At 43.5% G+C, this 24,329-nt stretch overlaps 1 protein-coding gene and 2 pseudogenes across 1 annotated transcript; 2 read left to right on the top strand and 1 right to left on the bottom strand.

Moving 5' to 3' along the window:
- Nucleotides 1-496: 496 nt before the first annotated feature.
- Nucleotides 497-5,264, bottom strand: LOC136486771 (disease resistance protein RPM1-like; annotated as a pseudogene).
- Nucleotides 5,265-9,132: 3,868 nt separating this feature from the next.
- On the top strand, nt 9,133-13,330 carry LOC136486768 (cysteine-rich receptor-like protein kinase 44). The gene is made up of 7 exons (XM_066483763.1): nt 9,133-9,275; nt 9,969-10,128; nt 10,226-10,484; nt 10,693-10,924; nt 11,024-11,174; nt 11,282-11,459; nt 11,933-13,330. The coding sequence occupies exons 2-6, from the start codon at nt 9,994-9,996 to the stop codon at nt 11,456-11,458; spliced, it is 954 nt and encodes a 317-aa protein (XP_066339860.1). The 5' UTR covers nt 9,133-9,275; nt 9,969-9,993; the 3' UTR covers nt 11,459; nt 11,933-13,330.
- A 348-nt stretch (nt 13,331-13,678) lies between these two features.
- Nucleotides 13,679-24,329, top strand: part of LOC136488873 (protein SMAX1-LIKE 3-like) — a 33,191-nt pseudogene continuing 22,540 nt past the window's right edge.

Here is a 24,329-nt window from a genome sequence, read left to right as displayed (position 1 = left end):
ATAGAGATCACTTGCCACGCTGAGGCCGGCACATGCAAGGGTTGAAGAAGACCCGGAAGACGGGCCCTATCCGGTTTAGTGCACTGGCAAATGAGACACGATTTGACAAAATCGCGAACTGCAGACTTCATCCCTCGCCAGGAAAAGATTTGCTTCAGTTGCATATAGGTGACCAGAAAACCCAAATGGCCACCGAGCATGCTGGAATGGGTGGCTTCGATGATTTTCTTCTAGAGAACAAGATTGGCACCGATCCAAATGCGATGATAATTTGGAATAGATGGAGAAGATAATTTGGAATAAAAAAAGCAATGTATCTAAAAAAACCCAAACAGCTTATAATTTGGAATAGATGGAGTAGATAATAATGAACATACAAGGAACGGCACTGTAAGGCCCTACTAGTTCATTTCAACAGAAGCATATGTGTGATACAAGAAAAGTTTTAGCTGACATAGTAATAACATTGCAAATTCAGTAGGAATAGAGTAATGTTCTTAAATGAACTGGCGCCTTAGATACAACAAGAAAAAAGAACATCGACATTGGTAAGTCTAGATTGCATACTGATGGCAAAGACAGCAAACCATGTTTCAGGAATTATTATTTCGAAAACAACATCTGACAAATGATCCAGATTGACAAATGCAGCTATCCCTAATGTCTAACTGCAAACTTGATGGATTTTGGAGTGGGCACAGTTGCATCGTGGCACACTTTTACTACTGAAAGAGCAGCCACGTTTGACAAACACAAACAAAGCTTCTGCTGTTAGGCACGTATCTCCAGAACATGCTGTAGATCCTTCTGCATTCCAGCCATGTCCCATTGAGCCTTGAAGTTACTATGGAGATCCAGCAGCCAGAGTTTTTTCAAGGAGCCCAGGGATTTGATACCTCGAGGGACTGTCTCCAATTTTGGCAGTGATGTGATATATAGACATTCTATGACTGGAAGTGCACCATTACTAATTTTCAGAAGGCTGACATCATTCATGTTCTTCAAAACTAGTATCTTCAGGTGTGGGAAGGATCCTTCTGGAAGGTCCAAAGTAAGTGGACTAGGTATATTGTTAAGTCTCAGATACATGATGTTTGGTACAGTAGATGCTAGAACCACCAGCGGATCTCCTACAAAATGGCATCTGCTTAGGGCAAGATACTTGAGATATCTGCCATGGTTCTGAAGTATTGGACAATCCGTTAGAGACCAAGATCCTCTTACAATTAGCTTGTGGAGCTTCATGCAAGTCGGATTGAAATGATTCAAGAGAAGTGTCTCATTTTCATCAGCTGCAGATAGAAGCAAACTGGAAAGAAGTGGAGGTAGCAAAAAGCCCTGCACAGTGGGCAGAAGTGATGTTATCTATCCACAGGCTTCTTAGTTGCAAAAGCTTATCAAGTTGCTCCGGCAACTCCATGCTTGCTTGCACAGTCTCAAGAGTCTGTAAATCTTCAAGGTTCGAAAGCCCTTCCGGAGCTTCCACTCCGACGAAGTACCGAAACTCTGACTGGTTCTTATCAGCAAATTTGTCAGCAAGAAGGTGCCTTAGCTTAGTGAGCTTCACTATACCAGGTGGCAGTGCTTTTATACTATTTGATTTGACATCAAGAGTTTGGAGATTGCAGAGATTCTTAATGGAGTCTGGCAGAGATGTTATTCTTGTATTTCTTAGGCCAATGTATTTCAGATTAAACAGATTCCCTATAGATGTAGGCAGTTCCTGGAAATCAGAGTTCTGCAGCTCAAGGACAGTAAGGTACTTTGATTCAGATAGTATTGATGGTACATAGTCCACAATGGTATCACTTGCCATCAGGGTTCGGAGGTATGGAAATTTCATCTTGGATTTATTCTTTTTCATCTTCTTCCATCCATAAGAAGATATGCGACGAACATCTGTGCCCATCTGCACCATTGCACCAAAATCGTTTACTGTACCAAACATTTCCGCTTTAGAGATGCAAAGGGCCAACTCTCTTAAAATGTCATGCATTTTGCATGTACTCACCCTGCCAAGCTCATCATTTTCCACAAGTTGCAGCATATTGCGGTGGATCAGCTCGGTAAGATAGCCCTCTACTACCTCCTCAGGAGTGCTATCCCCTTTCTTTTCAACAAATCCTTCAGCAACCCACAGTCGCACAAGGTCATCCTTTGAGAAGTGGTAATCTTCCGGAAACAGGCTGCAGTATAGGAAGCAGTTTCGAAGGTCACTTGGCAAGTCATAGTAGCTAAGATTTAGAATTCCTCGAACCTGGTCATCTTTTTCCAGCTCACAAGCTCATTGCACATCTGCCTCCAAACTGGCACTATCTGCTTCCTTGAAGACAACCTACTGCCTACTGATACAATAGCCAGCAGCAAACCCCTACATTTCTTTACAATATCAATAGCAATCTCCTGAAGCTCTGATGGACACTTTACCAGAGGTAAATCCTCACACTGTTTTACAATAAGAGTAGCTAGATTCTAAAGCTCTAATGGGCATGCTGATAGTGATAAACCCTTAAATTTGTTTATAGTATAAGTAGCAAGATCCTGAAGCTCAGATGGACACTTTGCCACCGAGAAGTCCTCACATTTCCTAACAATATGATTAGCAAGCTCTATAAGCTCGAGTGGGCACTTCTCCAATGGAAGACCCTCAGACGTCTTCATCATATCATTAGCACACTCAAGAAGTTCTGATATCCAATCAAAGTGGGTTTTGCTGGGAAAAGCCTTTGTACAGAAGAGCTGGAGTGCATCCTTGATGTCTAATGGATTCAGGTTGAGCTGGTAACCTGGTGTGGCAAGAGCAGCTACATCCTGTTTCCTTGTTGTGATGACAATGCGACTTTCCTTCCCACAATCTTCAGACACATCGCTTATTCCATCATGAACTCGACGATCCCATACATCATCTAGGGCGTACCCAGTGCAGAGAGCTCCCGCTCTGTGCGGGGTCTGGGGAAGGGTGTCAGTGGCAAGCCTTACCCTCGTCTGTGCAATGTGAGGAGACCACGACTCGAACCCGGGACCTTCCGGTCACAGGCGGTAAGACTCTACCGCTTGCACTAGGCCATACATCATCTAACACAACTATATATTTCTTATGTTTCAGGACTGCCTTTAAATTACTCTTCAAGTCTAAGATGCTCATTTTGTCGATATCATCTGGTTTCAGCTGTTTCTTGTGTCCTACATCAATGTCAACTGGTACAGTCGCTTCCTTCTGATTGACACTGTTAACATGAGCTGTTGTTGTGTGCTCAGAGGCACTAACAATCTTTAGTAGCTCCTTCAGCAAAGCATCTACACTTCTGTATGTTTGTGAGACAGTGAGCCAAGCATGGATTTCGAAGATATCTTTCAGTTTATCATACACACTAAGTGAGCAGGGTGGTCTTTCCCATCCCACCCATACCCAACAAAGATACCACCTTGAGAGCTGGCATATTTTTCATGTTGACAGGTGCATTGGGAATCAACCATTCCTTTAATTGCTCTCTTTCTTCCTTTAACCCCAGCAGGTTTTCATCCTTTACAAGTTGGGGCAAACTGTATTGAGGGAATTGCTGTTCAGGACTGCTAACTTGAGTAGGAAGATGCTCATGGACTGAGTTCAACCACAGATTCTTCAACTTCGAAACATGCTCAATTTCCTTCTCTATCTGAGCTAAATCATCAGCAATTCCACTAAACACTAGACCATAGCTTAACCCATTGGCCAACTTTTTCCCTTTAGGGTCTTGCTTGAATTGAAGAGAATGATATGAAAAATTGTCCATTATGTCCTCGACACAGTAGGTCAGTATTCTCACTTCTGTGATCCAAGCCTTGAGGAGCTCATCACTGAGATAGGATGCACCTGTCTTCCGTATAAAGATGTTCATCATCAGAAGTTCCCTATGAATACGCCGCACAGTGTTTGGTAGCTCGATCAAATTAGAAAATTTGGTTGCAATGAAGGTAGCTGCTTCTCCTCCTAAATAGGACCCAATCTTCGAGAGAGCAAGGAGTGCTGCCTCTGCCATCTCTGCTGAATGGGAAAAAAACATAAATTTGTTGCAGATTGCATAATAAGCTATTGTAAGTAATGGAATCAAATTAACTGGAAACGTCCATGGGATTGCTTCCAATGTAACATTGGCAATTAATATTCCTACAGTGGGAAGAGGCAACCGTTTTTAGAAACAGTAACCTTATGCAGTTTGATTTAGAGAATTCATCATGACTACCATTGTTATTCGGTTGCGCTCCCAGTATATTTGGTTTGCAATATTTACATTCTGCACACTGTGCTATGCGTTAAATAAGTTTCAACACGTGACAGTGAAAAATTAGCTAGAAACCTCATCAAATATAATAACCCGTAGGTTCACTATGAAAGTGTGGCCCTCACAAAGCAGATTTTACTACTGTCAATGATAATCAGAGTCAGGAACAGCTCACCAAAGATAATGGCCGGATGGTGCCATGTATATCTCAAACAAAATTACAAGGTTTAGTCTTGGAGCAAAAAGGATGCTCCTCTCTTCAGAAATTACAAAGAACAACATCCTGTTATTATGGTTTCTTCCGAAAGCAAATGAAATGGATGTCACAGATACACGGGCTATGCAAGGAAATAGCCTTGTTCATTAATCAACCAGCACCAGCAGGAAATTGTCAGGACATTACGATTCTCATCACTTCCCGGCATCCCTTCCAATGAATATGTGGAATTTGGTCGTGGATCTAGTGGTGGGCAGAGCGGAGCAGCATCAGAGGATTAGGATTGCAATCCGTCAGGGGCGCTCGGCGGTGCGGCGATTGTTCGAGCAGGTTGCGTGTGCGCGTGTCCGGCGTCACACCCGACGGGTGGAAAGGAACACGGGGGAGTTGCGATTAAGCAGCCAAAGGAGGCGGAGAGGTCGCTCCGGCTGGCCGTGCCGGCGCGCGCCTCGAGCTCCAGGGATGATACGGCGGCGGGATGCTGGCGGGAACTTGAGCGGCGACATGGGAGAACGGATGGGGTGTTTCCTTATCTGTTTCTTGTGCTTTTATTATTCTTTATTAACCCACGATTTATCATCAGAAAATAAACGGAATCACAAAACAAAACCCCACAATTCATTTCATCCCGCGCTAGTTAGTCAGAAGCAGCAACAGAGACGAGAGACCTTTACCTGATGATGTTCAGCGAGGAGAGAGCTCCTCCAATGGTGGCGTCTCTTCCGAGTTCCGAGTCCCACGCTTCAAGCCGTGTGCTGCGAACTACAGTAAAAGGCTGGAGGAAAGCTGCGGAGGCATCCAAGGCCATGTTTAGTTACTCCAAAACTCCCAAACTATGTAAAAAGAAGATTTCCCGTCATATCAAATTTGCGGTATATGCATGAAGTACTAAATATAGATGAAATCAAAAATTAATTACACAGTTTGGTTGAACTTTGCGAGACGAATCTTTTGAGCCTAATTAGTCAATGTTTGGACAATAATTCATAAATACAAACGAAATTGCTATCGTGTTCACCGTCACATCGAACACCGTACAAACGACAACTTTGCCACGAACTAAACGAGGCAAGGACCAAAACCAAAGGCACGAAATGCTGTCTATTCTTGCAAGAATCAACTACGTCAGCTTTGGAATCGCGATGACATTGGGTTGACTTGACTTGGTGCCGCGTCCTTAGGCCAGCACCACCCACGCAGCAAAAAAAAAAAGCAGAAATTATATAGGATAGAAATCAATTAATTTTCATAAAAATGCAAAAAAAAAAACCGTAGTTCAAAAGATGCCCATAGAAATGTTAGCCTTATTAGAGAAAAAAGTATTCTCCATATGTGCACAGAATAGAATCAAGACCACACCATCTATTAGCCAACCGCTAACTCTATTATGACTTGTCACAACTTTGGCAACGTTCAAAAAAAAAATTAAGTCATGTAACTACTTACCCCTCTCTCCTACTTTTTTTAGCCTCACAAATAGATAGTCCCACCGTTTCATAGCAAGTGTCATTTTCATTTCTCTAGAAATCAACTATTTACATCTTTGACCAAATATATATAAGAAAATATTATTATTTATAGTTTATAATTAGTATCATCAAAAAAGATACCAAAAAATAGTGTTATGATATGTTAGCAAAGAAAAACATGTGAACATGGAGACATGAATCAATGGAAAAGCATACCAGCTAAGCTAGTTGCTTTTTACTGTCTCTTTTTTTTCCTTACTAAATACAACTATGAGCTACTATTTGTATTATTGTTGACGACCCTTACTCACATTCTTCACCTTACAAAAAATTTATAGTAGCTAGCACATCCTTTAGCATTAACTTATTTGGATATACTCTTATTAATTCTTACTAATTACTAACTACTCCTAAGCCGGTATGCGAGGAGATGTGTACAACTACCAAAGCACTACAGAAATGCTCTCCTTAGGGTGTCCGGACGCTACCATTGTCGTGGGCCATGACAGCCCGAACGTCCCACTACGTCTTGCCCTCAACATTCCACTCCATAAAGTTTGTAAAAAAAAACTACTCCAGAACGTTCGAAGCCTGGCTTCACTCGACCCACGCGACCTCCACTCATCATTGAGCCCGTGCCGCCATGGGTTCCGGCGTGGTCCACTCCGAACTCTCCCCCGCAGGTCACAGCCATGGCGGAGGACAACCCCCCTCCCCAAAGCCGTCGCCGCGAGCAGCCAGCCCATGACCCCTGAGGGATCCGTCGACGTCGCCCTGGCGGCTGCTGCGAGCACCAAGGTCGCGGAGGTGCTGCTCCAGTCGCTCAGCATTTGGTGGCCTTGTGTAGACGCTCGCGGTGCTTAGCGTCCTCTCCCAGCGCTACGATGTCGTCCTGAAGCATGATGCCGAGCGCACCGCCGCGACCATCGAGGCTGAGGCCTTCGCCGCCGCCTCCAAGTCTGTCGCCGTCGAGTCCCCGGCCCGTCAAGGAGGGGGCTACCATAGTTCCCCACTAGGTAGGCCGTGGTCACCAGCGATGTCGTGTTTCAAGTGTTACAGGTGTTCAGACGTACGTTTTCAAGTGTTTTCATCTGGATGTTGCCTATGTTGCAATAGCTATATACGCATGTTGCAAGCGTATGTTTCAGATGTTTCAGACTTATGTTGCAAATATTTTATCTAGATGTTTCAGTAGATTTTAGTGTTACACATGTTACAATGGCTATACACGCATATTCCAAGCGCATGTTTTAAGTGTTTCATCTATTTTTAGACGTATGTTGCAAATATTTCATTTAGATCTGGTGTTGCACATGTTGCTATGTCTATACATGCATGTTTCAAGCGCATGTTTCAAGTATTTCATCTATTTCAGAGTTTCATTTGGATGTTTCAAAAGTAGGTCTCAGGGAAGCACATGCTGCTGCTAGTGCGCCACCGTGGGTCACCATGCCGCCATGGGTCGCAGCGCGCCTGTTTTGTGCTACTGCTGCTGCGTGCATGCGGGCGCGTGAAACGAAGCAGGCTCAAGGTGGTCCTCACGCATGTGTGGGCCCGCGTGGCCTCCGGAGCAGGATGGGTGCGGGGGCTAGGGAGCTGAGTATGTCAAGTGCGGGCAAGGGAGCACCGTCCGACGCTAGCGCTCCAGATCGAACATCCGGGCGCTAGCAAGTCCGAAAGCACTATCGCTAGGTTAATGTTATCCGATTGCCCTAATAACACAAATTCGGGCTGCTAGATTTATGGCCTGTTTGGATAAGTTGGCATTAGTTATTAGGTGAGGTTAAAAATACATTGAGTTAGTTGTTGTTGATTATTTACTTGGGTAATAACCAGTTAGAGGCTTAGAGCATCTCCAAGAGTATCATATTTTTTCTTCCTAAAAACATGATGTTTTTCAACTCCTAAAAAATTATTGGGAGGAATAAAGACGGTCATCTCCAATAGTTTCTAATATTCCACTTCTAAAAAAATCAAAAGGTCGGTCCCAAGAATTGTGATGTTTTGCATCAGGAATCCTAAATTTGTTTCTATATCCATTTAAGCCCTCTCACTAGATCTTTCTCTCTTGCGATTTTCTCACCTGGAACCCTGTATTTCCTCCTTTTCCTTTTCCACGTGGAGACCATGGCAGAAAATGACGGCGCAAAAGGAGCGTGCGACGGGGAGCGCGGATACGCGCAACGGGCCGTCCGCGTATCTTTACGTGCATCAGCCCTTTTTTTGCCAAGTGCTAAAAGATTAGGAGGTCATTTTAGGAGTTGTTGGAGATGGATTTTTTTTTTCCATTCTTCCTTAAAAAACAAGGATTGGGAAGGATTATTAGATACTCTTAGAGATGCTCTTAAATAAAAGATTAGGTCACTTATTAGCCTCTTTTTGGATAGGCTAGAGCTAAAAACTAGCTAGCTAACAGTTAACAGTTAGCACTATATATACAAATATAATTATAAATCATTTTGGTATCTAGAAAAGGTAGATCGATTTACAATTTAGAATGGACACAATAAGGTATCGACAAACTGATTTCTACTTTTCAACACTGACACGCACAGTAAGAAATTAACTTATTAGCCTCTTCCTAGCACCTTTTCCGCTTCATCTTTCTTTCCCTAATGGAGGCTTTTACTTGCTACGTTTGTTTCATTTCTGATATTTTTGTTCTGAAAGAAGTGAAAAATAGGTAAATCATTGGATAAGAAATATTTGGTTTGCGTAATAAGTGTTCTCAAAGCTTATTTTCATTGGAATTCAACCAAAAGGGAACATTTTAAAGGCAAAATGAAGTTGAATATAGCATGCCGTAATAATAACAAAATGCTCCGAAATTAACTTCCGTTCCATTGAAGTGAAGTTAACTCAATTCGTAGTTTGTAAGCTTTTGCATTTCGTCAGTAGAATCCCTTAGGACCACGCGAAGTATAAGATGGAAGTTACATGGACATTGGGCCCATGTATCCCTGAAGTTCAGAAACTGCAAGGCAATTCATTCACCATTTCGCATGGCCACGCAGCAGGCTCATGTCCATATACAAGTATACAACATCAGGTACGGCAACGTGCTTCACCATGGAATTTTTCTCTCACCTCCGTACTCAGCGTTCCAATGAACAAAAAAATTGAACTCTGGAATAAATAAAAAAATTCCTGACAGAAAAGCGTGTGGCCATTGACTTGTCAGATTGACCCGCGTCGTACCCACCTTCACCATGGCCGCGACGCGTCCAAGAAGCGCGTTTCCTCCCCGCCAGTTAGCATATAGATACTCACGACTCCGTCTCTCCCAGTCGTTCTGCTGCTCTGCATCCTCCGGCTGTTCCCTTCCAGGTCAGTCTTCTTGTCCTCACTGTTCTTCACATGAATTTTGCAAGGCTTTGTGCTTGTTTTCGCTTGCCATCGCAGCGCACTGTTATCCTTAATTCATCGCATCTGTGATAGCATTTGTATGCTCCCGCACATTTGAAAGCTTGTTCCATTGGACCTGCATTCTGATTTGAACAAAACTTAGTACTGAATCATTTGTCATATCTAATTCGAGGGGGAAAAAATAAACCCGAAAGCCCCTACAGAAACTGTGCTGACGCCTGATAGATGCATTATGAACACTGAAATGAAAGTTTCAGCATAACCTGGACCAGTCTGAATCTTTCGGGGATACAACCATTCTTGGTTGATGTGGACTGCACACAATGGACGAACAGGTTTAGTTATGAAAACAGATGGATACACATACACCCCAACTTTTTAAACTTTTTCAAACGAGCAAAAATAATGCGAGTTTAGATTAATTCCGGTTGAGGGGTATGCCAGTGGAAGCTTAGGATGCAATAGTTCATATCTGAAACAAATACTATATACAACACTTCAACACATCGAAACACCAGGATATTTTCTAACTAATGTTTTTCTAATTTTTTAGCTTATTCTTTCTTGCATAAGTTGTTTAAGTACTGTGCCATATTTCCATGAATTAGATGTTCTAACCATCCATACCTTGTGCTGTGTCTTGCTGTCGCTCAGATCACAACCTTCTAAATCGTCAGAGATGACTACTAACAGCACGTCTAGTCTTCTAAGCACATTGCCCAAGGATATACCAGCAAGCTTCCTGAAGCAAATCACAAAAGATTTCTCTCCTGAGCTAGAACTTGGTAAAGGTGCATTTGGAACAGTCTACCAGGTATGATCATATACGCCTTAAATTTGTTCCTGCCTTCTGAAGTTGACTGAACACATGTCAGAATGCCAATATACATAATATATGATACTTGACATAGGGAATTGCGGAGAATGGGGAAATGATTGCTGTGAAGAAACTTGGGGAAAATTGTCCTGTGGCGGACAAAACATTCAGTAATGAGGTCTGTAATCTTATGGCAGCCCAACATGAAAATATTGTGAAGTTGGTGGGCTACTGTCATGAATCACAGAAGAAGGTGGTGCAGCACAATGGAAGATATATCATTGTAGATATAGCTGAAATTTTTCTCTGCTATGAATATCTACCTAAGGGAAGCCTTGACAATTATCTATTTGGTATGTACATGTACTACAATATTCGACAGCATTCGCCACTATTTAATTCCTTTATTGCATCCTATTGAGTTTTCAGTTGCTACTTTGAGATAAATGAGTAATTAAAATTCATATTATAAACCAAAAAATTCAAAAAGAGTTATTAGTACAATAAGATTTTTGTTTCTGGTAAAGATTACTTACATATCTCTGTGTTCTACTTCTTCAGCCGAATCTAATAGAATCGACTGGGACACACGGTTTAGAATAGTTCAAGGAATCTGCAATGGTTTACATTTCCTACATAAGGAAATGGATCAGCCTGTCGTTCACATGGATCTTAAGCCTGAAAATATTTTGTTGGGTGATAATATGGTCCCCAAAATTGCTGATTTTGGACTTTCAAGACTCTTTGGTCAAGAGCAAACCCGAATGAACACTCAAAATGTTGTGGGATCATTGTAAGTAAAAAAAATGTGAAATGACTATTTTCCTTTATTACTAGATTCATTTTTTTAAAAAAAAATCACAGTAAATAAGTTTTAATGAACTCTGTTCAGAGGATATATGGCTCCAGAATATCTATACAGAGGTGAAATCTCTACCCAGTCAGACATATATAGTTTGGGTCTACTAATCATTCAGATAAGCACCGGAGAAAAGAATACTCCTAACGCTGAAGACAAGTGTGGACGAAAATTTATTGAGAAAGTAAGATCATGTTATTTGGTATTTTCATGATTTCAATTTTTTCAAATAGACTAGATTAGATTTAGTTTGCATATATGATATAACAGGAGGAACATCGAAACCTGTAGGTACAAAAAAGTTGGACAGATGGCCACATATCATCCAAGTACACATCATTTGATCCAGATCGCCTCCAGCAAATTAAAATGTGTGTTGAAATTGGGTTACAATGTGTGGAACATGAACGCAAGATGAGACCTTCCATAGCGGATATTGTTGAAAAGCTCAATGCAATGCAGGAATGAGGTATGAACACTGGAACAGTGAATCCCTTTGGTCAGTTTCTTGCACAAATGCTACCCACTTTTGACAAACCTAAGGCCAAAATGGTTTGCAGTTATGCTCAGGCCCTGTTATTCTTAATAGAACTTGCTGATCAGTTTACTTACTTGTAATAATTGGAAACTTATGGGATGCTTTAGCCTAAGGACATTATAACTTTCAGGTCCAACTACACATGTTACAAAGAGACCATAGTTTCCATTATCAATTGTTTAAGTAATCTAAGTTCCATGTATATGTTTACAAAAGATTGGGGTTTTCCTTTCATTTGTTTAGTTAAAAAGTTACAATCAAGATATGTGCATCATCTACTCCTATTTTCTTGCCTTCTATTCATAATTTGGACTATGTTTTCTGCTCCAAAAAGTCAGCACATACAACATCATATGGTTCATGCTACATTCTGCCAATGCTAACATATCCTTTGGAATTTTTAGGCCTCTCAGTCCCAGTGAGTTTCAAACATATTGGCCTCCAGAGGATGACAGATCGATATCAGCCCGAAATTCCTTTTGGAATAAGATCCTTTTTTTTATCATCTCAGATATGGAAACTATCACATTATATTCCTTCCATCAACACCAGAACTGCTGCTCCAAATATCTTTTCATTGTAATCATTATGCAAAGAAGTATTTAAATTAAGGGATGGTACCCAACAACTCCTTTAAAATTCCTATTGAATGAGCTACTCCTGAATTTTGGAGGAATGCAAACAGACCTAATGGTTTTTTTCATATATGTGTGTGTTATCCATATGTTCAATGTGTTGCCTCGAAACATTACTATTCATACTTAGACATGATCTATGCCTTATAGAGAACCAAGTGTATCTTGGGTAGTTAGCAGAGTCGATGGTTCATACTTGAGCTTATTCTTCTATAAACAGAAACGGATGCTTCAGACTCCAACTTACTATAGAGTCATACATACTTTCTAGTTCATTTTAGAGAATTAATTATAACTCTCCTTTATGTTTATCCATTACTAGGTTTGAACCCATTACCCTGCACACATCTGTTTATCTAGATTATAACATGCACATGCTATACCATGGATAAGTATATGGAAAAACTTAAGATTCTTATTATGATGTCTACCAAGAACCTCTGTGCAATAAAATCGAAACACCCGTTGTGATTTTGTGGCCATCTCAATTCATCAGGATCAAAATATAAACTGAGTCATGAGACATGGGTAGATGTTGCGGTGTATATTCAAAATAATTTAAATCAGAATTTAGCAAACAAGAGAACAATACACTTTTTTATGCCAAGATTTTTTTCCCAAAAAAACATATCCTACCAATGATGTTCATCTCAAACGAAAGAAAATAGAGGACCGAATATAATAACATTATAACAAGGAGGTAAGAAATGCCCACCATTGAACAATCAGATAACCAAACGATGAAATTAGCTTTGCAAGTTGCATCCTTGTGGCATGGCGATTGGTGAATCCCAATTTGCAATCAGTCATCAGACCTTGAGCAGGATACATCTGAGGACTACGAAGCCAAGATATGACAGAAAAGAAGATTAGAGGCTTAGAGCCATGTATTTTTATTCGGCACTGCAGTGCAGCAATTCGTCAAGCAGGTCGTGTGCTCAGGGATCGACCTCTGACGCGTGGCCTTATGTGGTTGAGGACCGGCGGAGGCGGATCGAGCGGAGTATGAGTCCGTCCAATGCGTCGGAGAGTAGAGATGTAAAGAGACCGTGGTGCCGGCGAGGTCGCCGCGGCTGGTCCCTGCCAGCGTGCTCAGGAATGTGGGGCCGTCGGGCTGACGCAGTAGAAAAAATTCCATTTCGATAGAAAGATGACGAGGATTTTACCTATGTGTCATTAAAAAAAGTTTGAAATTACGCATAAGTCGTTAAAAAAGTTGCTCCCACGAGTGTCATCGTTCTAAACTTCTTTGCTCTTCAAGCCATTCTGTTCGCTTTTTCTATTTAACGGTGTCAAACAGACAGATGAAATGACCATTTTACCCTACAATGGGGTCCGTTTGTTAGCCACCCAAACTTTCTCTTTCTCTTGCGCCTCCATTCCGCGCTCCCCGTGCTCCTGCTCGTCGTCGCGGCGCTGGCGGCATGGGCGGGGCCGACGACCTCGCGAGCTCCTGGCGTTCCGTGACGCCGTGGGGCGGCGCCTAGCGTGGAACGCCTCGGACGCCGCTGGCGCATGCTCGTGGACGGGGTCTCCTGCGAGAACGGCCGCGTGACGGTGCTGCGGCTCCCCGGGGCGACGCTCTCGGGGGCGATCCCCGCGGGGACGCTAGGGAACTTGACGGCCAGGCACCACAGGTAGCAAGCAAGAGGATCCAGTCCAGCCAGGCACCTGCGCCTGCATGTTGCTCCCAAATTGCATCAGTTGCCGAGGACGGACATCTCGGCAAAGCCAGCAGGAGCAGCAAGCAAGCAAGCGCAGGATACGAGCCGGCGCTGCCTGGTGCAGCAGGCGCTGGCCGCGGAGGCGGCGGCCGTGGCCCTGGCCCGGCGGCGCGGCCACGCTCAGGTGACCCCGCTCCACGTCGCCAGCGCCATGCTCTCGGCAGCGGGGCTCCTCCGCGCCGCTTGCCTCCGCTCCCACTCCCACCCGCTGCAGTGTAAGGCGCTCGAGCTCTGCTTCAACGTCGCGCTCAATCGCCTCCCCACAGCCGGCCCCACCGCCGCTGTCATTTTCCACCCCCACCCCCTCCCCCTCCACCATGGCGGGCACGGGAAGCAGCACACGCCCGTGCTGTCCAACGCGCTCGTCGTCGCGTTCAAGCGCGCGCAGGCACACTAGCGCGCGTGGCACCGTGGAAGGAGGGCAGGCATAGGGACAACCGCCGTAGCCGGTGCTCGCCGCCAAGGTCGACATCGAGCAGCTCATCATCTCCATCCTCGACGACCCCAGCGTCAGCCGCGTCATGCGCGAGGCTGGCTTCTCCAGCTCCCAGGTCAAGGCCAACGTCGAGAAGGCCGTCTCGTCGTCGTCGTCACCGGAGCATCGACCAAACACGACGATACCATCCAGCGGCCACGCGACGAGCTCTCCTGCACCAGGTTCCGGTCACCCAAGCAGCAGGCGCCCCAACAAGTCCGACGACGACACCATGTGCGTGCTCGACTGCATGGCGAGCGGGACCAAGCGGTGTGTGGTGGTCGTCGGCGAGAGCGCGGCCACCGCGGAGGTGGTGGTGAAGGCGGTGATGGACAGGGTGAGCAAAGGGGAGTTGCAGCAGCGGCACAAGCGGCTCAAGAACCTCCAGTTCGTGCCCCTCTCGGCAGCGTCCTTCTAGCGGATGCCGAGGGAGGAGCTCCGCCCGACCGCTGCGAGTGTGAGCACGGGCGAGCGAGCTCCGTCCCGGTGTGGGCACGGGCGAGCGAGCTCCACCCCAGCATCGGCGCGGCGCGAGGCTGGCGCGCGGCGAGGAGGAAGGTGGAGCCAGGTCGCTGATAGTTTGGCCCCACTAGACAGAGAGAGAAGCAAGAGGATAGGACAAGAGAAGGGTATTTTGGACGTTTACACTGACCGGGCCCATATGTAAGGGTTGCCAAATAGTAAAAATCAAACATAACACAAGCGGAATGGTTTGGAGAGCAAAGAAGTTCAGAACGATGGCACTCGTGAGAGCTTAATTTTTTTAATGGCTCGTGCGTAATTGCAAACTTTTTTTAATGACACACAGATAAAAGCCTCAAAGATGATTTATGGATCCAATCCCACCAGGAACACAGGATTGTAGAGAAAACCATTAACGAATCACCTACCTGCTGCTGCTGCAAAGAGCAGAGAACTACAATGCCTGCTCGCCTGCTCCTCCCCCGACCAAACACTCTGACCTGGTGCTCCGAAGCTCTGCACTGCGCACGCGGTGCAGCGCAGCTTTGAAGAGCAACCTACTGGTCCCTCTGTCTGTGCAATAAAAAGACAATTCTCGCTCCTCGCTAGTCAAACAATTCTAGTTTAATTAAATTAATATATAAAAGATATTAATTTTATAAACTCAAATAAATAGTATTAGATTAATTAAACACTATATTTTTAGAACAAATCCATTTGAAAAAAAATATTTATATTATTTTTCTTTAAATGGCTATTTTTTTTTGTCTTATCCAAATCTAGAATTATCACCACAGAAAGTTTCTTTAGAGATGACTAGAATGGTTTTTAAAGGCGGCGGCTCCGCTCGCCTCTAGGGCTATATATGTGTATATACGTCAATGATTTCTGAATGTTAGAACACTGCAAGCTCTATAAATCGATTTTCTATTGGCGGGCTGAAATATAGCTGGCTCTGTACAGTTTACAATTTTATAAATTATTAGGCCAAAAAAAATGGCAAGAAAAATAACCATGAGAAAAGCTCACCAGGCAACTCCTGCGGTCATGTCGTCGCATGTCACAAGTCACGTAATTTTACATGTGAAATACACACACGTTCCTTACCACTCATACCCCAAAGTTACTTGTGCCTAATATAATCCTTTTGTATTTAGTTAAACGAGTATTGCAATGAATATTTGAGACCTACAACGATGGCCGGAGGGTTGTGTAACACCCCCGGTGTTAAGCAGCACTAAAACTTAATCATGTCATCATCATGTTAATCATCTATAATAGCTCACCATGATTTGTATTTACTAAAGTCAATATTTATTTACTAGTATTGCAATGCATTTTTTGTGTTGGTTTGTGCTTAAACTCAAAAATCCTTTTAAGGTACTTTGTGGCCTTTTATTTTTGAATTTCACTAAAATACTTGAAATTATGCCCTAATAAACTTTGAGGTGTAAAGCAGGTGCTTTACACTAGTGTCAAGTATGGGGTGTGAATTCAAGTCCAAACCCTTAAAATTTGAGCTCCAAATTTTAATTCAAACTTGAGTTTCAATACTTAAGTCATTTTTGGCAAGTGCTGGATTTCAGTATTGGATTCCATTTTGGGGAATCTATTAAAAGGAATTTCACAAATAATCTTGATCAAACAAAATCATCATTTTGAAGTATAAAGTTTGTACTTTACAATGGTGTTGTTAGTTGAATTGTTTGCTCACTAATTACTCACCAATTAATTTACCAAAGATGCTAACCTAACTGTTTTTCCAAAACCCTAACTGCTTGAACTGAAACTCTGCATTTCAGTTTCAATCTTCCTTCCTTCTTTAGATTAGATCTCTCTATCCGGTTAGATTTAGATGTTCATGCTTAAAGCAAAGTTGAAGATCGAAGTATGATGAACAACTTTTGTTTTTGGAGCTTAGTGAGTTGCCATTTGGAATTGGGAGAAAAAGGGGAGAGAAGGGGCACTGTCATGCTGCTACAGTGCACGTCACCGGAGCACTCCGCCTGCCTGCTCACCGCCGCCGCCGATCGTTTTCGCCGCCTAATGCGCGCGTGACGCGCAGCTGCTTCGCCTCGATGCTTCGCAAACAGCTGCTGGACGCCCAGACGCTTCGCCCTCGCCTATACCTCGCCCAGCCGGTCGTTGCCCTCACCTTCTTCCCTTTCGCGCCGCCGTCGAGCACCCTAGTTCGCCGGCAGAATCACCGCCACCACTCCACCGCATCGCAATTCGCCTTGCAACTACACTCGCCTCACCTGTGCGCATCATTTGAGCCACCCAGCGCCATCGCTAGCCGTCGGAGTCGCCCAGGCGCCGCCTTCTTCTTCGGCGTCAAGCAGATTGCCGCCATGAGCCCCTCACCGTGGGCAGCCCTCTGTGGCACACCTCCGTCTCAACCTTGACGTGTTTTCCACTTCATCTTGTCACCTTGTTGCTCACTAGCCTTTTGGTTTTCACGGTGGAGCCCTTGACGAGCCGGAACGCCGCCGTGTCCGTGAGCCGTGCCGCCGTCTTCGTCCCCAACGTCGACGACCTAGCTCCGTCGTGTTCTCGTCTCAACTAGCCACCGTTCCAAAGTTGGGGTGAGCTCCTGATGCTAACACCGTCGTCCATTTTACCTCTACCGTGGCCTAGTGGCCGGAGCGCCGGCGTGCCGGCGTGCTCTACTTTGCCGAGCCACCGCGGCCGCGATCGCGAGTGTAGTTAGGCTGCGCGCGCTCAACCGACCCCTTGGGCGCGTGCGCGTGTGTGTGTTGAGTGCACATGTAACCTTTGCGTCGCTGGGGACCTCGCCGTTGGGCTGGTCCGCCGTGCCGGAGCTCCACCGTGCCGCCATGGCATCCGACGGTTATGCTGCCATGCCGTAGATGTTCATTTGTCACCGCTAGCGAGTTCGCGAGGTCGAGAGGATCGCGTAGAGTTAGTTTGCGTCACCGGAATCGCCTCCGTCGACCGTAGCCACCGTGCCGGAGTATCGCCGATTCGTCGGAGCCGCCGTCGTGCTCGCCGTCGGGCGCCAGCCGTTCAACCAGTACCACCAGGAGGTGCACGAGGATGAGAGGAGTGCAGCGGGGTAGGTCTCGTCGCTGACGAGTTACCCGCCAGTCAAAGGCGTCTTCGCCGCGGTCAGTGCGGGCGCACTGTGCGCGGTTGACCGGTCCCACTTGTCAGTCAGAGAGAGTAAGGGAGAGTTGAGTGAGAAAAGGATTTTCATCCTTTTTCGTTTTTCTGAAAATGCTAAATCATGAAACTTGTTTAATTCATAACTAAATAATTACAGCTGATAAAATTATAAAAAAATTTGTGTAAGCTTTTTTATCATGTGCTTAATCATGGAAAAATATGAGTTGGTAAAAATCAGTAGTTTTGCTAGGTATAAAAATTGCATCTTTTAATTAATAAATGAACCTTCCATGTTTTTTATAGACTAAAATAATTATCCTAAAATCATGAAACGTTTTGTAAATGCTTTTCATGCTTAAATCAACCTTCAAAAAAAGTTTGGCTCTGTTTTGATGAAAATAAATTGTCCACTTAATTCAAATGTCTTTTATGGATTAATAAAAATACCAAAATGATTTCTATAAATCCCTAAATGGCTTTGATGTAATTTTTGACTTGATTGTAGACCTTGGAACACTAATCCTTTGCTGTTCCTTGGCAACTTAATCATTTTCATGTTGTGTTCATAATTAACCTGTTAATTATAAAAACAATGATGCTTTTTGAGTAATTAACCTAAATGTTAAGTGAAGGAAAGCTGTACTCAAGTAATTAATCTTGTTAAGTCATCTTAATCAATGTTGCACCTTACTTATTATTTACACCAGAATTTGAAAGAAGAGTCGCACGGACTTGAAAGCTCCCGAGATCATGTCATCAAGGAATCAGTTGCGTGTAGATCGGAACTAGCTGATTCAGATGCAGCGCTGGAATCGGCTTTTTTCAGATAGCGCCAGCAGGCAATGACAGAGGCTACGATCGGCGGTGGGATGAAACATGCCGAACTCTACAAAAAGGGAAAGATTAGAGTCCAAGTTATCTTAAATTAGGAATGTTTTCGCTAGTATCAAAAATTGTAATGAGTCATGCTTGGACAGGATTCATGTTTAGACTCCGAGTATAAATATCAAACCCCGGCTATTGTAAAAACAACGAATCAATCAAATACAAGTTAATTACTTTTTTTGGCTCTGGCCACCCCTTAGGAGTAGGAGTAGAGTAGATCTCGGCGAGTTCTTCAGCAAGTACGGTTGTATCGATCCGATCGACCTCCACTGCTTGTTGTAAGTACCGTCATGGCTTATATATCTGTTCGTATGGCTGTATCGATCCGGTCGACCTCCACTACGACTCTGGTATAAGTTAGTTATCGATTCTTGTCTAGTTCAAGTATAGTTGCATCGATCCGGTCGACCCCCACTGCATGAACTAGATCAAGGTCAAGTTATCGGCTCTACCTTAGAATGGCAGTCTTTGATAGATTCATTAAGTTACCGATATTGCTTATTGCCTTCATTGTTTATCTAATTATAGCAATATCACTCTGCCCAATTGAGATTGATTTGGATCATCCTTATATCTTATTTAACCCATCGTTTGCTAATCTAGAACTGACCTAATCTACACCCTAAACGACGAGTTATGTTTTTATCAGTTGTTTTATATCAATCTTAATCGTGCATAGCGTGCGGTTAAGGCATGTTGCGTCTTGAGTAGATCTATTGGCTAGTGAAAACCGTTCCATGGCCCGTTATCATGGCCTGTTTGATTCTGCCTCACACCCCACTATTAGCACCGTGGAGTGGGGATCGTTATTTAGTAGATCTATTCCTAATAAGGCATGACCCTAACTGTGCGCTATGCCTGAATCGACTGTTTTAGTCGATATCGAATGCTTTTACGAATAGTTCGCATCACGAGACCATTGAAGTAAAGATAGGTTGAAAGATGTGTTAGCCCCATAATCTTATTATTGTATTACGGCCTGCATGATTCTGCCTCATGCCCCACTGATATTAGTAATGAGTTAGGGTCGTCGAGTCTATTGTTGTTTCTATGGCCTGCATGATTCTGCCTCATGCCCCACTGGTTATGGTGATAGATGAGATCTAACATGTCCATTAGGCTTATCTTTATTAAATGGTTAAATGGTGTTGAGTTGTTTCTTTATATAAAAGGGGTTCGGTTACTTGTAATCATTGGCTCAGTATAAACCGATCATTGTTAGTATCTTATTGCCATTGATTAATATTTACTCAAATAATGATATCTATTTGTATGATAACCGATTCCTCTTATACAACCCAATGAGCTTTAATCGATTTATTCTTATGAATATGCTGGAATCGACTATTTAGTTGATCTCCTCTCATATCGGCTCTTATAGCCGCACATTCGGGACTGTCTGGCAACACCGGCAAGTTCCACCCTTAATTACTGATGAACTTTCTCTCCTTGTCAATTACAGGGTCAAATTGACTGGCACATCTCGAGAGGATTGCGCAGGATCGACCATCCCTGCGCTGAAGCTAGGCGGATCTGCTCCATCGAGTGGACCCTTCCGGCTTGCTGCGTGTGTCCTCGGCACGGGATAAAAAATCTGTGTCGACACATGTTTCTGGCACGCCCGGTGGGACCCCACAATCGTCATGATGGATCACAACAACGACGACATCCTTATGGTGCATTATGAAGATCTTCTTGATAGAGACAAAGATGTCATCGGCAAAGCTACATGAATTTCAAAAGAAGTGTTTGTTGTCCTACACCGAAACACGTGATAACACAATTGTTTAGAAATTTCCACTACCAAGAGTTCTACTACACGGACACACAGATATAGTCGAAGCTAAAGACAGGCGTTTCTTTATGGAAGTCATAGACAAATCTGTTCGTGATGCCATATCAAGCCATAATGAAGCCTTCGTGGACGCATTTCATAATGCCATGAAAGAGACGATTCATGGGATTCTAGTTGGTCAGGTTGGATCGACAACATTCTAGATCTATCAACCCAAGGGACTAATTAAGTTGGTACCAGCCATCAAGAAGCAGCACCAGCTGGTAATGGTGACGTCTAGATAGTTTAGGGTTCATCTGAACAAACTCAAGGAACTACTGCAAATCAGACATAGTATAATCCTGTACCATTAGTACAGCATGTGCAACAGCCCGTGGGGCAAAGTCAGAACCAGGTGATCAATTTTGGCACATCAGGCCACATACCGTCGTCGGCTCAGAAAATAGCACCATCAATTCAAAGGATCCGTAGAGATATAGATCTTTATATCTATAATGACAGACTTTAAGCAGTAAGCCAGCAGAGGACTCAACAGATCGAGATTCCACAAGGGTATTACTATGGCACATATTATAACACCCTTCACATGATGCCAAATCCAGAATATCAGGGCACATGGGATTTCAATCCACAGATGGGTCAACAAGTACAAAGAAATCCAAATCCGCAAGCTGACGAGTTGCTGCTGAAGGTGACCGAGATGATGAAGAATCAGTTCGGCCTAAAGCCAAAAGGGCTGACCTTTTCGTACAAATGCCCATATCTAGAATGGTATGATTTAGTCGCTCTTCCCACAAATTATAGGCTCCCAGAATTCACTAAGTTCACTGGCCAAGACAGTACAAGCACGATAGAACATGTCAGTCGGTATCTTACATAATTGGGCGAAGCATCAGTTGAGGATGCCCATCGAGTTTGTTTCTTCTCTCTGTCCTTATCAGGGCCAGCCTTCACTTGGTTTTCGTCATTGCCAGTCAATTCCATTACCAATTAGGCTAACCTGGAGAAGAAGTTTCATACATATTTTTACACTAGGACTAGAGAAAAGAAGATTACCGATCTGACAACTATGAGACAGAAGATTAATGAATCGGGCACTGAATTTCTTTAGAGGTTCTGAGAAACCAGGAACTTATGCTTCTCCTTAAACTTGGCCGATGATTAATTAGATGCTTTAGCTGTTCAAGGAATGCTGCCGATGTGGAAAGAAAAGCTACTGGGACAAGAATTTGACAACTTGGGTCAATTGGTTCAACGAGTAGCAGCGCTCAATAGCCAATTCCAGAGTATACGTAGAGATACCCGATTCCAGAAGAGTACCACAGTAGCCGAAGCTTATGATCCATACTCAGTCGATGACGACTATGAGGATGAAGAAGAAGAGGTTGCTGCAGCTGAGTGGAATTGGGGCAAGAAGACAGTAATGGTGCCAAATCCTTGGGGAAGAGGAATTGAAGAGAGCTATGACTTTGATGTCACCAAATCAGACAAGCTCTTTGATTTCTTACTTGAGAAAGGGCAGATCAAGTTGCCCGATGGTCATGTCATGTTGCCCCATGATCAGTTGAAGAACAAGAAGTTCTACAAGTTCCATAATGCTACTTCTCATTCGACTAATGAATGCAGAATCTTCAGGCAGCATATACAGAGAGCTATTCAGCAGAGGAGGCTCAAATTTGATACGCCTCGGAAAATGAAAGTTGATGATAATCCTTTCCCAGGAGATCAAAACATGGTTGATGCTGGGCTATTCAAAGGAAAAACTAAGGTCCTAACATCAACCAAATCAAAAGAAGCTGGAACAGTCGATCCCAAGATGCAAATATCGGTTGACGAGTATAGAGAGATTAGAAGATGTCATGCCGAGCAAAAGAGCCAATATGAGCAGGGGAAGACATAAAAAATAGAGACAACAAAGCCGCGGGTCACATCTCAGATTCTGTTGAATAAATGGCAGCGATAGAAGGAAAAGGATTATCAGGGTTGGTTGAAAGATCAAGAGTACCAGCATCAACTAGAAGAAGAGAGGTATGAATGGAAACAAGCCGAATTACATTAGAATTGTCCTTTCTTCAGACATTGCTGGAACGAAGGTTTGAAGTTACCTACCAAACATGACTGTCCAGAATGCAGCAATCAATATCGGGAGTATAGGTAGTCTCAAACCAACCGCTGGTCTATCCATACTCAAGATGCATGTCATCATAATAGCATGGATCAGCGCCTAAAAAATAAAAGTGTTCATGATCGGCTTGGAAAAAGAGTTGTTGATCAAGACTGGGCTGATCATGAAGAGGAAGGAAACGAAAGAAAGTATGCTTGGCAGGAAGGCCAATGGTGTCCAGGAGGATTAACAAGAAGCCAGAAGAGAAGGGTGCAACACTTAAGGAATAAAGAGATGGAACAGGCTCAAGCATCCGATAAAACTCAAGTGCGGCGTACTAAGCAAATCGCCGATAGGAAGCAACCATCAGCTAATATCCAAATGGCTTTCCTATTACCATTAGAATTCAGAGTCAATGGTGAAAGCCAACAGCCAATCCAAGCTGTCGGCTTTAAAATTTTGTATTAATGGATAATCCAATAGATGGTACAGATGGCAAACTAGGACATGGCTTCACGTCGGCCGATGAATTAGAAAAAGTAGATATTGGTCCTGGAGATAGACCTAGGCCGACGTACATAAGTGCTAAGTTGGATCTGGAGTATAAGCGGGAATTAATTGATTTATTAAAAGAATTTAAAGACTGCTTTGCTTGGGAATACTATGAGATGCCTGGTTTAGACCGGTCGATTGTCGAACATCGGTTGCCAATCAAACCTGGATATCGGCCGTTTAAACAAGCTCCGAGGAGATTCAACCTGAACGTGCTTGATGATATCAAAAAGGAGACTGAAAGGTTACTGGAAGCAAAATTTATCTGACCGTACCGATATGCAGAGTGGATATCGAATGTTGTCCCTGTATATAAGAAGAATGAAAAATTGAGGGTTTGCATTGATTTCAGGGATCTAAACAAAGCCACACCTATGGATGATTATCCAATGCCGATAGCTAATATGTTAGTAGATGCAGCAGCCGGGCACAAGGTTATTTGCTTCATGGACGATAATGCAGGATATAATCAAATTTTCATGGCTAAGGAAGACAGAGCGAAGACCGCTTTCAGGTGCCCCAGCGCAATCGGTCTATTCGAGTGGGTTGTGATGACCTTTGGTCTGAAGAATGTCGGTGCAACTTATCAAAGGGCGATGAATTATATTTTCCATAAGTTGATCAACAGGATTGTTGAGATCTACATCGATGATGTGATGATAAAATCCAAAGGGTACAAAGAACACCTGGCTGACTTGCGTGAGACTCTAGAATGCATGAGGAAGCATGGTTTGAAAATGAATCCTAATAAGTGTGCTTTTGGAGTATCAGCCGGACAATTTTTAGGATTCATGGTCCACAAGAGAGGGATCGAAGTTGGTCAGAAAAGTGTGAAGGCAATTGATGAAGCAGTTCCCCCGACTACCAAAATAGAGTTGCAGTCTCTGCTTGGTAAGATTAATTTCATCAGAAGGTTCATTTCAAATTTGTCGGAAAGGATCCTGTTGTTTTCTCCTTTGTTGAAGTTGAAAAATGATTAAGAATTCAAGTGGGGTGACACACAACAAAGGGCGTTTGAAGAGATAAAAGAATATATGAAGTGG

Source organism: Miscanthus floridulus, chromosome 10 (assembly GCF_019320115.1).
Source record: "Miscanthus floridulus cultivar M001 chromosome 10, ASM1932011v1, whole genome shotgun sequence".
NCBI classification, from domain to species: domain Eukaryota; kingdom Viridiplantae; phylum Streptophyta; class Magnoliopsida; order Poales; family Poaceae; genus Miscanthus; species Miscanthus floridulus.
The sequence above is the reverse complement of the archived record's forward strand: the minus strand, read 5'-3'. Positions and strand labels throughout refer to the sequence as shown.

What these genes read in the sequence shown, in the direction of transcription:
- LOC136486768 (XM_066483763.1), top strand. Translation starts at nt 9,994, where the DNA reads ATGACTACTAACAGCACGTCTAGTCTTCTAAGCACATTGCCCAAGGAT. An exon ending in CATTTGGAACAGTCTACCAG is followed by an intron (nt 10,129 to 10,225) that starts GTATGATCATAT and finishes TACTTGACATAG; the next exon opens with GGAATTGCGGAGAATGGGGA. An exon ending in CAAAATGTTGTGGGATCATT is followed by an intron (nt 10,925 to 11,023) that starts GTAAGTAAAAAA and finishes AACTCTGTTCAG; the next exon opens with AGGATATATGGCTCCAGAAT.